General features: G+C 42.7%; 2 protein-coding genes across 5 annotated transcripts in view; one reads left to right on the top strand and one right to left on the bottom strand.

Annotated features, from left to right (window-relative positions):
* Positions 1-13,065, bottom strand: part of CAPN14 (calpain 14) — a 59,687-nt gene extending 46,622 nt beyond the window's left edge. Inside the window, exons 1-2 of one of the 3 annotated variants that reach the window (XM_017854210.1) lie at positions 12,899-13,065; positions 5,626-5,747 (exon numbers count right to left, since the gene is read on the bottom strand). The gene's annotated coding sequence lies outside the window, so the exon portion shown is untranslated. Of the gene's footprint in view, positions 1-5,625; positions 5,751-12,898 lie in introns of all 3 variants that reach the window. The other 2 variants (XM_017854211.1, XM_017854212.1) reach the window with 2 other exon arrangements.
* A 42-nt stretch (positions 13,066-13,107) lies between these two features.
* EHD3 (EH domain containing 3) overlaps positions 13,108-14,857 on the top strand; it is a 34,022-nt gene continuing 32,272 nt past the window's right edge. For both annotated transcript variants that reach the window (XM_017854216.1, XM_017854215.1), the window contains exon 1: positions 13,108-13,943. In XM_017854216.1, the coding sequence (XP_017709705.1) occupies positions 13,717-13,943 (227 nt within the window). In that variant the 5' untranslated portion in view covers positions 13,108-13,716. The remainder of the gene's footprint in view (positions 13,944-14,857) is intronic.

The following is a 14,857-nucleotide window of genomic DNA, read 5'->3' on the forward strand; positions in this document are numbered from 1 at the left end:
ATTTATTCATAACAAATAATTTGAGTGAACTCTGATTGACAAGGACTGCTCTGTCTGGGGAGGGCTTGGGGACAGCACCATGAGTCATGCCCATCAGGGAGGCAAGGCAGGTACAGTGCACGTTTTTTATTTTCTGCCTCTATTTTAATTGTGTAGTTGGCATTGTTTAATGGGTCCAAATCAATACACTACTAAGGAACATATTTCTAGCCATTCTCTTCCTGACCCTTTCTTTCTTCCTGATATCATTTTCTCCAAGTGTCTCACAGTTTTACCTTTGTTTATCTGCCTTTTTGGGGTTTGGTTTCTTCGGTTTATTTTTGGCTTTGTTTTCCTTTTGATCTGTAAACTACCTATCTTTCTTGGCAGAAAAGTATTTGTATTTGCCATTATGATGCTCATGACAGGGAAATCTGATTGCCAGGGAGAACAGTGTGGTCTCTGCATTTCCTCCCAAGAGATGGTTGCGAGGTTTCTGTTTCATGTCATTGGGGTATAGTTGGAAAGAAGCCCTGATGGTAAATAAACCATGACTAATTTCAAGGATACAAAAGTGAATAAGACATTGCAACTGATGCCCAGAAGATGCAAGAAAAGAGGTACAAAGGGCCTTGAAGTCAGCAGCACCCCAGCCAGAGTGAGGACTCTAGCACAGTTGCCAAGGTAGCAGCCCCAATTCCTAGGAGTTTTTCACACATAACCCTCTGAAGCAATGTATCTAGCATGGAGGCATCAGGTCTATCAGTCAAAGGAATTCCTTACCTTAACAACTATGTCAAATAGCCATCCTAAGGTTTGCATTATCTTAAAATAGAGGGATTCTCTATATACAGAAAATAACACACTTTTATGGAGTTGAGTGGGCAAAACTTTTCAATAGAACATGGAAGAGACTTATGTTGAAATGCATTTTCCTCCTACGGTTCCATGGAAAGGTTTATCTCTGCCTTTCAAAGTATAAAAGACCAAACTTCCCCTCAACTGAAAAGCATATCTGGTAAGTCTTTGAGTCTGGGCTTTATTGAAAGAGGAAGCAGCTCTGAAAACACTAGTCACCTAGGTGGCCTTCATACCTGCGCCTTCCAAACACATAGCACCCTCCACTTCGACTTGCCCGCTCTGGAATTATGTGGAGTTTGCATCCTAGAAAGACCTTATGTTTGGAGCCAGATCAACCTGCGGTTTGACCCCGATGCTACTCCTTACTAGTCAGATAGCCTCAAGATAGCAACTAACCTCTAAGAGCCTCAGTGTTATCATCCACAAAATGGGAATGATAGATACTTTACATGATTAGTGGAAAAATTCAATTGTTTGTATTGTAATGAATATAAAACATTTAATCCAGGGGCTGGACTAAATGGGTACTTAATATGCATTCAATACATTTTTTGAAAATCATAATTGTGATTATTCACTAATGATTGGATTTGGTGCTTACTGAGAGGTTTTTGAGAACCTTTTAACCCCTTGGACTAAGTGTGATTGGTCTATAAGATATCCCGGTGAAAGTGTCAGAAATAGATCTGGAGTTCAAAGTGTTATGGAGTGAATATTTGCATCCTCCCAAAATTCATAGGTGGAAATCCTAACCCCCAATGTGATCATATTAGTAGGTGGAGGCTTGTGGAGGTACTTAGGTCACGAAGGTGGAGCAATGAATGAGAGTTATGAATGGGAGTTATGAATGGGATTAGGACTCTTATAAAAGGGACCCCAGAGAGCTCTCCTGCCAACTTTCCACCATGTGAGGATACAACAAGAAGTTGACAACATGCAACCTGGAAGAACCTGGTTCACCAGAACCCAGCTATGCTGGTGCCCTGATCTCGGGCTTCCAACCTCCAGAGCAGTGAGAAATAAATGCGTATTGTTTATAAGCCACCCAATCTACAGCATTTTGTTATAGCAGCCTAAACTGACTAAGACAACAGAAGTGTAAACGGGAGACAGGAATGTTTAAGGTTATCAGCATGCAGATGCAGAGAGAAGCGGAAATCTTGCAAGTGGGTGATATTACGGTAGTAAATTGATTACCTTTGGCTCACCCTCTATCCAGAGTTTTCACCAGCCCATGTGACCGCCCTTCAAATATAACTTTAAAATTTTTAGCTCCTTAAATTATTCACACAACACAGTTTAGTGTGACCAGTTCCCTCACTGTTAAATATGTCCCATCAGACCACATCTGGAGCACGTAAGTCAGTTCAACATCCAAGCCTTCAGAAAGACAATGACACCTCCTCTACTCTGCCTCATTCCAAGTACTAAGCTTCTGTTTCTTTTCCTTTCTTTCTTTCTTTCTTTCTTTCTTTCTTTTTTTGATGGAGTCTTGCTCTTTTGCCCAGGCTGGAGTGCAAAGGGGCAATCTCGGCTAACTGCAACCTCTGCCTCCCGGGTTCAAGTGATTCTCCTGCTTCAGCCTCCCAAGTAGCTGGGACTACAGGCACCCACCACCACACGTAGCTGATTTTTTGTATTTTTAGTAGAGATGAGGTTTCACTATGTTGGCCAGGCTGGTCTCAAACTCCTGACCTCGTGATCCACCTGCCTTGGCCACCCAAAGTACTGAGATTACAGGCATGAGCCACCATGCCCAGCTGCTTCTGTTTCTTTATCTGGGAGAATAATGACATTTTGAGCTGTCATTGTGCAAATGAAACGAAGTCATCTATTTAAGAACACTGAGCGTAACACCTGACATGTAACAGGCTCTCCATCAATGTTGATAGTCATTTTTTCCTATGTTTGTTTTCATACAGCCTGAATCTCACCATCATTTTTCACAACTACATCTCAGTATTGATCCACATTGAGTGTGTCATCAGTTAAATATCTTGTCTCTTTAATATGTGAATTTTGTCCCATCCCGTAAAGGAGAAGCCTTTTGAGAAGAGCCTGGGGCAGTGCTGTAGTATCCTTGTGGCTATCAGTGGAGAACTCCTCAAACTGACTGCTTGCTCCTGAGACTCTTCTACGGTCTCAGCTTCCATTGATGGCACCACCATCTACCCAGGCTCCCAGGAAAGAACACTCAGTACACAACACACATACACATTTACGTACGAAGGCTTCCATATACACACAAATATATATGCCTGTTAAAGCTGAGAAGATACTACATACAAGATGCTTTGCTTTAGTAGAATATTTTTTTATCCAGCCAAAAGGAAAAAATAAATGTTGAAAGAGGTCATCATGCCCAAGCCAAGGGGTGGGGAAGTTGAGGTGAGGAGAGAAAAAAGAATCCAGACAGGTACCAGGATGGCATTGAAATCATGAACAAAACAAGAAAGCTGACATCTTTGTTATTTTCAACATTGTTCTGAAAATTCTAGCCAAAATACAAAATATACATTATAAACCAACATAGTATTATAAAAAAGAAAAGCACTAGTTGATAATCTTTATATAAGTTGAAAAACAAATAATAAACTAAAATCAAATGAATAAGTAGTAAATAAAATAATTATATATATTGTTTAAATTAATGGGATTCCTATATATAACAATAAGCCGTTAGAAGTTACCATAATAGAAATATCTCATTTGCAATAATAATAAACTACAAAATATCTGAGAATAATCAAGGAAGGGTTTTGGCTATTTGAGGAGAACTATAAAAAGTTTATAGAGATATAAAAGATTTGTGAATAAATAGACAGTCATGTCATACTCCTGGAGGGAAAGATTAAGTATTAAAAGGATGTCATTCCTAAAATTAATTCACAGTTTTAATGAGATTCTGATTAAGAGATCCCAATGATTCTGTTTTGTAAGACAGAGAAGAGACAAGGACAAGGTAATTGGCAAAATATGAAAATTAACTTGGATTAGACACAGACAAAAGATTAATCATGTCCTTACTGTAAAACTTAAAACTCTTTCAAAACAATAAGAAAACACTAAATGCTTTTAGAAAATGAGGGAAAAAATAGACAATCAGAAAATACAAATGGTTAATAAACAATTTCAAAAGTTTTCATAGTAAAATATATACTGATTTTAAAAGTCTATCACTTCTCATTTCCCAAATTGATGGATATTTTAAAATAATAAGGTTTAGATTATTAAATGAGAGATAACTACATTTTAATAAAATGAAAATATTTTAAAATAGTAACATACAGGGCTGGAGAGAGGGAAAAAATGTAGGAACTCTGACATCATTGTGGTAAGTGTATAAATTGATGTGCCTCTTTTGGAAAGCAATTTGGTGATAAGTATCAAAAGCATTAGTAATATTCCCAGTAGTTTCATTTATTAAATATGTACAAAGAAAATAAAACCATGGATGAATATTTACATACAAAAATGTTCATCTTTCAATGATGATCACAGAAACAGGATAGATAACTCTGAAATAGAGTTTTTATTATTGTTGACAATAATTTTGCAAATGACTTATCTGTCCATCATTGAATATAGTTCATTAGATTATAGAATTTCCATATAGCTGAATACTAGCATTCATTTCAATTTAATTATTGGAATATTTTTCAGGAGATGTAAAATTACTGGTGGTATGGTGTTGACTGGGGGAAAATATCACACGGCAAGTTAAATATATGCGCACAAAAGAAAAGACTGAAGTAAAATTACCCCTAAATTTTCATAATTACTTTTCAATTTCAATTGGAAAAAATAAAAGACAGAAAGAGGGAGAGGAGGAGGAAGACAATGATGAAAACAAGAAGAAAGTGAGAATATCTAAGAAATTTTAAAAATATACTAGTAAGGGAGGGTGACTATTCATACCAGATATTAAAATTTAACAAAAGTTGCTGTAATTTAAATGACATAATTCTAATTTAGGCAAATAACTCATGGAAACAAAATAGATAACTCTGAAATAAGGATTATGTTACCCAATAATTTATAATAATTTATCTTTAAGAAGACACGACAAATCAAAAGAGAACAGAAGATCATTGAACCAAAAGAACTAGTAAAGAATGCGGAAATAATTCCTGATGGATTATCACCCCAAACTTTAATACCCCACTTTGTCTGCCTGTGTTTTTTTTTTTTTTTTTTTTTTTTTTTGAGACTGAGTCTTGCTCTGTCACCCAGGCTGGAGTGCAGTGGCCGGATCTCAGCTCACTGCAAGCTCTGCCTCCCGGGTTCACGCCATTCTCCTGTCTCAGCCTCCCGAATAGTTGGGACTACAGGCACCCGCCACCTCACCCGGCTAGTTTTTTGTATTTTTAGTAGAGACGGGGTTTCACCGAGTTAGCCAGGATGGTCTCGATCTCCTGACCTCGTGATCCGCCCGTCTCGGCCTCCCAAAGTGCTGGGATTACAGGCTTGAGCCACCGCGCCCGGCCGCCTGTGTATTTTTAAATAACCCACACTCATAGCTTCTGCCTTTATCAGGTTCTCTGTGCTCACAGACATTTTTGTTGTCATAGACTTATCTGTTATAACATATAAGGTTATAATAATTGGCCAACTACAGAGAATTCACATTTCTAATCTTTCTGTTTGCTTGTCAAAAGCCACATCAAGAATGAGTCAACGTCAGTGCCTGCACCAGCCCTGTGCAGGGTTAAAAAAGAGCTTTTCTGCTCAAGGCACTTCCTCTATCTCCCCTGGCAAAGAGACAGACACATAAACAACACTTACAGCCCAGGAAAGATGCTCAGGAACTGGTGTTGGTCCTGGGGTCCTTCAGCACTGGATTTTCCTGCTTTGGGTGTTTCTCTTACTCAAGCGAGGCTGTTGTGTGGGATGGTGCAATCAAGATCCTGCTGGCAGGAACAGACTGATATATTTGGGTTTGGAACTAATAACTTGTTTCTGTTTTTGCTTTGATCAAGCAGCTCAGAGCCCAATGTGATGGCTGCTCACCTCTGGGGGCCTCTTGCTCACCTCTCTCTGATATTTCTGTACCACCCACCTGCCCATTTCCCTCATATCAGCTGCCTCAAGGGTTCATTTATTTTTTAGAATTCAAGAGATTTTGGTAAGCTGCCTCCCACTTTTTGTGGACTGAGGGGAAAGTGAGTAGGATGATCGATAGCTCAATCAAGGATGCCTGTGTGGGCAGTTTCCTCCCTCTCTGCACCTGAGTTTCCCTCTGGGAAATATCCCTATCCACCTCTTCAGGATTGCCGTGAGGACCAGATGCCCACGCTCTGGAAACACATGTGCTACAAAAGCAGACACTGACCATAATTGGGAGATTTTCTAATTATAGCTCACATCTTGCAGGTAGCAAATGTCTTGCCTTTGGAAGTTGAGGTTCTTAGAAACTGAGCTGTGGAGGTTCATCAAGCAGGCAGCTTATTAAAACCAGACACACACCACTGCCTCTCATGGTGTGAGCTTTCCTCTGTGAAATGTTGGATTTCTCAGGTTAGCTCTGTTCCTGCTGCACCTAGGGATGAAACTGACTTTCTGCCGAGGAGAGCTGCTATGTATGAGAGAGCCGTATCCCAGCAATTGGTACCGATGGTATGAAGGGGGAGTGTTATTCCTGAACAAACCATTAACTAGACTCAGCCAGACCCTCTTTCTTCACCTCTTTTTTGGCTTATAAACTTCCTGAGCACAGTTCCCTCACCTGTGTATTTTTATTCCAGACTTCCCTTTCCTTGTGCACATTCAGTACTCATTCATCCAAAGGGAAAGGGAACTATTTATTGAGCGTTTACTATAGACTTATAAAAAACGTATCAAGTCCTTGACCTACATTGTTTCATCTTATCCCCACAACAACATTGTGAAGTGTCACTGACACTTTTCTGCCTTTGGTGTTTGTCTTACTCTGGTTTCACCAATGAGGACCTTATCCTAAACAGAGGTTTTCACTCGGCCTGATCTCATCAGTAGGCATTGGCTGAGCTGATGCACTTTCACCTCCAACTGAAGTAAACAGAACGAGTACAACACAGCGCCAGGCTGAAGACGTGCCCTGTCTAGTTGAGAGGCAAACAATTTAAACACGTAATTACAGTAAAATATGATGAATGCAGTAACAGAGGTTTACGTGGGGTAGCTTGGAAGTGGAGAGCCTTCTTATGGGAAAGTTGCTGACTCAGCTCTTCAGAGGGCGGATCACCGCACTGAGCCCTAAGGGATGAGTGGGTGCCTACCAGGCAGAGGGTGGGGAAGGGAAGACTGAGGCTGAGGACAGGGTGTATAAAGGAGCCCATGTGATGAGGAGTGGGAAGCACCGGTGAAGGCATGGGTGCCTGCGTGGTTGCAGGCAGGTCACTCGGATGCAATCGAATTTGGGCCAGGTTGAAAGAGGCCATAGATTCCTAGGATTGTGGACACTTGGCCCCACTTCCTGATTTTTCTAACTCCCCTAGCCAGGGCTCAAACTTGTATTCCAGGTTGCTGCTACAGTTTCCATCTTCTCTCTTTACTTCTGGCCAAACTCTGGGGTTGTGGATGAGAAAGGAAAGTGGCTGTATCCATACCACCCTGGATGCACCCGATCTTATCTAATCTTGGAAGCTAAGGAGGGTTTGGCCTGGGTTAGTATCTGAGTGGGAGAAATGGAAGAGATGGAAAAGTCCTCTGTTTCATAGTGTCATCCCCAAGAACCCATAGCGAACGCCACAGACATCACTAGTAACAATTATATTCCTTTGAGTTAATGAGCCATCCTCAGTTAAGACACAAATGAACTGAAAGAAGTTGCTCACTAACTTATTAGGTGCTAGCTTATTAAATATTACAGCTATTAAATACTAAGCTTATTCAATAATTTATTCAACAGCTTGTTAAATAGGATATAAGGCAGTGCCATGTAGTAGATACAAGTATAATAATGATTATAATATTAAGAGCTAACATATACTGAACACACTCAATGGACCAGGCCCTGCGCTAAGCACTTTACATGCATTGTACCTTTAATCCTGAAAAAAACGTTATTGCCATCTTTATTTCAGAGACCAGGGTGCTGAGGCTTGAGAGTAAAGCCACTTTCCCCAAGCTCACACAGCAAAGACATGGGGACACCGGGACTCCATCCACTGCAGGTTGTCTGACTGGGAACCCCCATACACCTGGCAGGTGACAGAAATAGGAGTCATGTGCTGGGTTTGGAAGAGACACCTGGTGGGAGAGAGCCCTGTGGAGCCAGATGGGGCTGAAAACAAATGTTGAATGGGAGAAAAGTCGAGTTCCAGGGACACTACATGTAGCAGGATACGCTTTTTATAAAAAGTCCAAAAACACTAAACCTCAACAATATGTTCTTTCGGTTTGCATTTGTGTGTAAAAGTAATTAAGAAGCAAGGGAACAATACACAGTAGATTCAGGATAGCAGTCTCCTCTAGAAAGAAGGAGAAGGGGCAGGAGACAGGATGGGGAGGAGCACATAAGTAGATGTAAATTACTGCTAATTTTTCTAGTCCTCGGTTTGAATGACGGGTTCATCAAGGGTCCATTACATAAATATGTGTTAAGTTTTTAAAAAATATAATAAAAGAGCCAGGTATAGTTTGTCTTGAACCACAATTATGAAAACAATTCCAACTTTGTGCATCCAAGGATCAGATTTTTTAAAAATAAAGGATAAAAGGAGTAAGAAATGAATAGCCAAGTACTCACTATCAAATTTGAGAGATAATCTCCTGGCCAACATGGTGAAACCCCATCTCTACTAAAAATACAAAAATTAGCCAGGCGTGTTGGCTCATGCCTGTAGTCCCAGCTACTTGGGAGGCTGAGGCAGGCGGAGAAACTCTTGAATCCAGGAGGTAGAGGTTGCAGTAGGCCGAGATGGCACCACTGCACTCCAGCCTGGGCAACAGAGGAAAACCCTGTCTCAAAAAAAAAAAAAAAGAAAGAAAGAAAGAAAAAGAAAAGAAAAAGAAAGAAAACAGTGTACATATAGTTGAAGCTCCTTGTGTTTTGTGTACCCATCCCCAATGCCATTTCCCTTTTTAGTCCCCAGAGAACACCCCATTCCTTTGCTTCTCTTTTAAAAAATTTCAATGCACACATATGCATCCATGAACAACAGATAGTGGTTTTTGCATGACCGAAAACATTAATGAAATTGTATGATTCTATGCATAATAGCCTACTTCTGGCTTTATTCACTCAACACTGTATTTTGGCATCAGTAGCACCACTTTCCTCATTTTTCTCATCTGTAGAGTATGCATTTTTTGTAACTTTTGTTTCAGGTTCAGGGGTACATGTGAAGGTTTGTTACATAGGTAAACTTGTGTCATGGCGGTCTGTTGTACAGATTATTTCATCACCCAGGTGTTAAGTCTAGTACCCAATAGTTCTTGCTTTTTGTTCCTCTCCCTCCTCCCATCCTCCACCCTCAACTAGACCCCAGTGTGCTACATATTTTATATGAATGTGGCACAATTCATCCATTTACTCGGTGAAGGACATTTAGTTGTTTATACATTTTTGCTGCTACAAATAATGCTACCATCAACATTCTTAGACTTATCTCCCTACGCACATGTGCAAGAGTTTCTCTAGATCATGCCTTGAAATAGAATGGCAGGTCATGCACATCTTCAGCTTCACGAAGCAATGCCACATAGTTTCCCAAAGTGTTTGTGCCAGCCTGCACACCCACCAGCATTTTATGAGAGCTCCCATGGCTCTACATCCTCACCAACCTTGGTATCATCCAACTTTTTTATTCTTGCCATTTTGGTGGGTATGGAGTGTTAGTGTGGTTTGGCATTTCTCTAATTACTAACAAGATGCAACATCTTTTCTTGTGTTTATAGGACATTCATGTAGCCTCTTGTAAAAGACATTTTTGTGGCTCTTGCCAAGTTTTTGTCTATTGGAATGTTTGTCTTTTTTATCAATGTACAGGCATTAATTCTATATTCTGGATATGCTTTTGTGGGTTTTGTGTATGGGAAATATCTTTTCACTCACTTTTTTATTTTAGTTGAACGACAGTTTTAAATTTTGCTAGTGCTAAACTTAGTTTTTTTCATTTTCAGTTTGTACTTCTGATGTCTCGTTTAAAGAATTCTTCCTGACTTTGTGGCGATATATATGCAATCTCTAAAGCAACTTCTGTATATATCAGGTTTCCAAATTTCCTGGCTATTTACTGTGTCGTTATTCTATTGGTCTCTGTGCCAAAACCATCTTAACCACTGCAACTTTATAATAATGTCCACTAGGGCAAGTTCTCTTCACTTAGTTGTTGCCATTGCTATGTTACTGTTGTCTTCTTCTCTTCTCTGTTCTCCTTTTTCTTCCCTCCTTCCCCTTCCACCTCTCCCTCTCCTCCTCCTCCTCCTTGTTCCTCTTATCTTCTTTCTTCTCCTGGAATATCTAAGCTATTTTTTACTCTTGCTCTATATGTTATACATTTTAGAATCACCTTGTCAATTTCCATGGAAAACCTTATTTAGATTTTGATTTCAATCATATCTCTCAACTATTGAATTTATCAATTATGTGGTAAAGAATTCACATGTTTGTGACACGGAATCTTTCCATGATGGAACATGACATGTCTCTCCCATTTATTTAGAACTTCTTTAATATCTTTCTATAAAGTTTTGTCATTTTTCACATAAAGATCTTGCACATCTTTTGTTAGATTTATCCCTAGGTTTTTGTTCTTTTGAAAACGGTATCTTTTTTGAATGTTATCTTTTATGACTTTTTATTGCTAGTCTACAGAAATGCTCCATTAGTTCCTTTTTTAAACAGATAGATTTCAACTACTCAAGACTGAGACGGGAGTAGATGTGTCAACAGGCACTCGGCAAATTAGATATTCAGAACAGACATTCAGCAAACAATGGCATGGTTGTACTGATTACAAAATTCTTGAAATATTTTCATAATGGAGCCCCTTGATTTCTTTCCTGTCATGCTGGCCATCCTGACCTCTCCCCAGGGATAGGCCCAGACCTCTCCAAGGTCCAGACACCACTGTATTAACACCAGGTATGGCACAGGGCTCAAGTCTTGCTCCACTGGGAAGGCCAGTATCTGTTCTGGGTGTTTGATTCTCATGCCCTGTGAGTTGTTAAATATCTTTAATATTACTCCGTAGGTTTGTATGCTGGTAGTAACTAAACACCAAGGGTGAAATATTAATCTGAGTGATTTCTCAACAAGAGGTGTCAGTTTTGGGTTTCAAGGAGAGAGTCGGGAGATCTGAGATGTAACTAAGGAGATTCTATTCAGCACTGGCTTCTGATCAATCCCCCCTCCTCTGAAATCCCTGCAGCTTCACCATACTCTTCTTGAAGCTCCTGCAGGCACTTCAAATGCAACATGTTTTAGATTAAATACATTATCTCTGTCTGCTAAATCAGCTCTCTCTGTGCCTCCCCTAATTATTGGAAGAGCTTCTCCGACGATCTTATCCCCTATGGTAGAAAATTCAAAATCATCCTAGACTGTGCCTCACCCTTATGTCCTCTTTTTTATCACGTGCCAAGATCTGACAATTCTATTCCATGAAAAAATCTTTTGAGTCTGACCTCTTCTCCAATCCCATTGCTGCTGTCAAGTTTTGGAATCGTTTCCTAAATGGTCTCTTGGCCTCTGTATTAGTCTGTTTTCGCACAGCTATGAAGAAATACCCAAGACTGGGTAATTTATAAAGGAAAAAGGTTTAATTAACTCACAGCTCTGCATGGCTAGGGGGCCTCATGAAACTTACAATCATGGTGAAAGGGGAAGCAAACACGTCCTTCACAAAGTGGCAGGAGAAAGAAGTGTGAGGAGCGAAGCGGGAAGAGCCCCTTATAAAACCATCAGCTCTCACGAGAACTCACTCACTATCATGAGAACAGCATGAAGGAAACTGTTCCCATGATCCAATCTCCTCCCACCAGCTCTGTCCCTAGACACGTGGGGATTACGGGGATTACAATTAGAGATGAGATTTATGTGGGGACACAGAGCAAAACCATATCAATCTCCAACCTCTTGCTCCTCCAGTCCCTGCCCTCGACACTGCTCTTGGCATTCCAGTCCCTGCCTGGTCCATAGCCTACTCCTTCTTCATCTGTGGAAGGGAGGGTAGTGGGAGCCATCAGCCTGGGCAGGGAAGAGTGTTTTCTCACTATACTGTTTAGAATGGTGCCAATACAAAGCATGTCAACTTTCAGCCAGTTTATTATTGGGTTTAAATTCTCTACACACAATGCACTGCTTTTGCCTACACCTGAACATTGTTCCCACTCACTCTCCTTGGTATGATGCTGGAGATAATATGATCTGCCATGAAGGTTAAATAAAGCAATGTTCACTGAGAACTCAGCCCAGGCCCCTGCACATGCTGAGCATTTTGTTAATGTAACAATGATTAGTAATAGCATTGTTATTGGTTCCCCATCTCTGGCAAAGCCTTCCATGCTTGGTCTCCCTCACTCTCTTCCACCTTCCTAAACCCTACACTCCAGCTATGCCAAACAGTTTACTCTGCCTTAGACACACCAAGTTCTCCCATGTTCCTCAAGCCTTTGCAAATGCTCCTTATGCTGCTAGAATAATGAATGTCAATTCATCATTTAGGATCCAGCTTACAGTCCTGCTTTCCGTGAAGCCTTCGTCAAATTAGCCACACAAAAGGAGTGAATCCTCCCTGTATTCCCATGGCCCTCTGCTCATGCCTCCTCTTTAAATCCTGCCTTCACTGGAGTTCCTGGAAGGAAGAATCTGTTCAGCACTCATCTCTGTATCCACAGTCACCAAAATTGCATCTGCCCCATAATACATGCCCAATACTTGCAGGGATTTTGCTTGTTGGCTTGTTTTGCTTTGCTGGAATGAATGAATAAATAAAAGGGAACGATTATGACTTCACCCTAAGCCTAGCTAAAAGTTTGAGTAGTGACAGTTTTGGTTATTTTGTGGAACCGGATAGTGGGTCCTTCTTTCTATGCCAAGAAAAAAAAAAATCCCAAAATCCCAGTAGAGTACCTGTTTTCCTAGGGAATTGACCTCAGCAACCGAAGGAGAGGCGATTCAATGTAGGGAGGGTGATGAACAGGTCAACTCTGTCCTCGCAGCCGTCCCTGAGAGGGCGCTGTTCCAAAAATGAAGCCCCAGAGGCGGGGACTGAGACACCGGCGCTCTCCCCCGGGACTGGGTCAGCATCCCTCTCCCCGCGCGGCCGCAGGTCTGGAGCTGAGCGCCTGCCCACAAACATGGCGGCGCCCTGCGCGGCTTCCTGTCGCCGGGACCGTGGGGCCGGCTCTGCCTTGCCAGTACTCGGGGACTTCCTCTGCGCGCCGGCTTCCTGCCCAGCTGGCATTTAAATCAGCGCCTGGGGCTGCAGGATGCTGCTGCGGATGCGGGGCTGTCCGCGGGCTGGGCAGCGTCGCCGCCTCCCCTGAGCCGCCTCGGTCCGGCAGGAGCGGAGCCGAAGCATCCCTTGCTGCACGCAGGGCAGAGCAGGCGAGGGCTGGGGGCCGATCGGGGACCCCGGTATCTGGCAGTTTCCTTGCAGGTTCGACTTTAATTTCCAAGATTGCACCCCTCCTCCTCTAGCCCAGATCATTTATCCTCCCTCCGGCCTGGGCTGCTGGATGCAGCAGCGGCTGGACTTGGTCCCAGGAGCAGGGAGAGTGCGCTCCCGGCCCTCCTAGCCGCGTGCCCGGGCCATGGTGCGGCTGAGCTCCGCGCTTGGGTGAGGCGGCGGCGCGGCTCTGAGCCCGGCGGACCGGTCCTACGGGACATCTTTCCCTGAGGAGGAGTCTTCCCCTGGGGCTGCGTGCCGGGGGCGAGCGGCGGCTGCGATGTTCAGCTGGCTGGGTACGGACGACCGCCGGAGGAAGGACCCCGAGGTTTTCCAGACGGTGAGTGAGGGGCTCAAGAAACTCTACAAGAGCAAGCTGCTGCCCTTGGAAGAGCATTACCGCTTCCACGAGTTCCACTCGCCCGCCCTGGAGGATGCCGACTTCGACAACAAGCCCATGGTTCTGCTGGTGGGCCAGTACTCCACTGGGAAGACCACCTTCATCAGGTGAGCCGGCCCAGGGTCCCGGCAGCCCACCCCGGAGCCCAGCGCCTAGTCCCTCCGGTCACTCCTGGTGCTCCACTCCTGACAGGGGACCAATGGGAAGCCTTCAGTTGAGGGCTCTGAAGATAACTGTGTTTGTGCAGGCGTCAAAATCTTACCCCATAATTTTTGCTGGTCCCCCTTCCCATCCTACCCAATACCTGTACACTCTACTTGGCCCTTGGCTCTAGTGGTCAACCTGAAGTATTCAAGTGTAAAGCCATTCCTGGTCTCCCCATCTTATGGATTATGAAATCGAGCCCCAGGAGGCACAATGGAAGAGCTCCTGGTCTCTGGAGCACCTTATGCTGGTGGGGATGTCTTGCATCTTCACTTTTTAGAAACACATCATTCACGGGCGAAATCGCTTCCCTTGCTTTTCAAGGGGCTTGGCACTCACGTGGGGGCCTCACAGTTGCAGCTGAGTTCTGATGGGTGCAGGCCTGGGGACGGAGGTGGCCTGGGGATGCTACTTGCCCTCCTTTTATCATTTCCTTCTCTAAAGCAGAGCTCCTGTGTGTGTATATATGTATCTTGGAGACTCGACAGAATCCAGAAGCAGAATGCTTTTTTTTTTCCTTTCTCTTATTTGATCTTAATGGCTCAATAATAATATTAAAGACTCTTAGAGGTGGAAGGGATATTGGCATTGTCTCATCCAGTTCCTGACTTTGCAGGTGAGATAACTGAGGCGCAGAGAAGTTAAATGAATTGTGCAGAGCCATCTAAAGAGTGGGCAGCAGACCTGGGATCTAAGTCCTAGATGCATGTGAGGAGATGGTTGGCTAAACGCCTGTAACTCTGAGAGTGAGTCATCCATTCCCTTCAATTACAGAATCCTTGGGCTGGAGGAAGCTCAAGAAGTCAATTTGTTCACC

This window comes from Rhinopithecus bieti, unplaced genomic scaffold (genome assembly GCF_001698545.2).
Source record: "Rhinopithecus bieti isolate Rb0 unplaced genomic scaffold, ASM169854v2 scaffold_37555, whole genome shotgun sequence".
Taxonomy (NCBI): domain Eukaryota; kingdom Metazoa; phylum Chordata; class Mammalia; order Primates; family Cercopithecidae; genus Rhinopithecus; species Rhinopithecus bieti.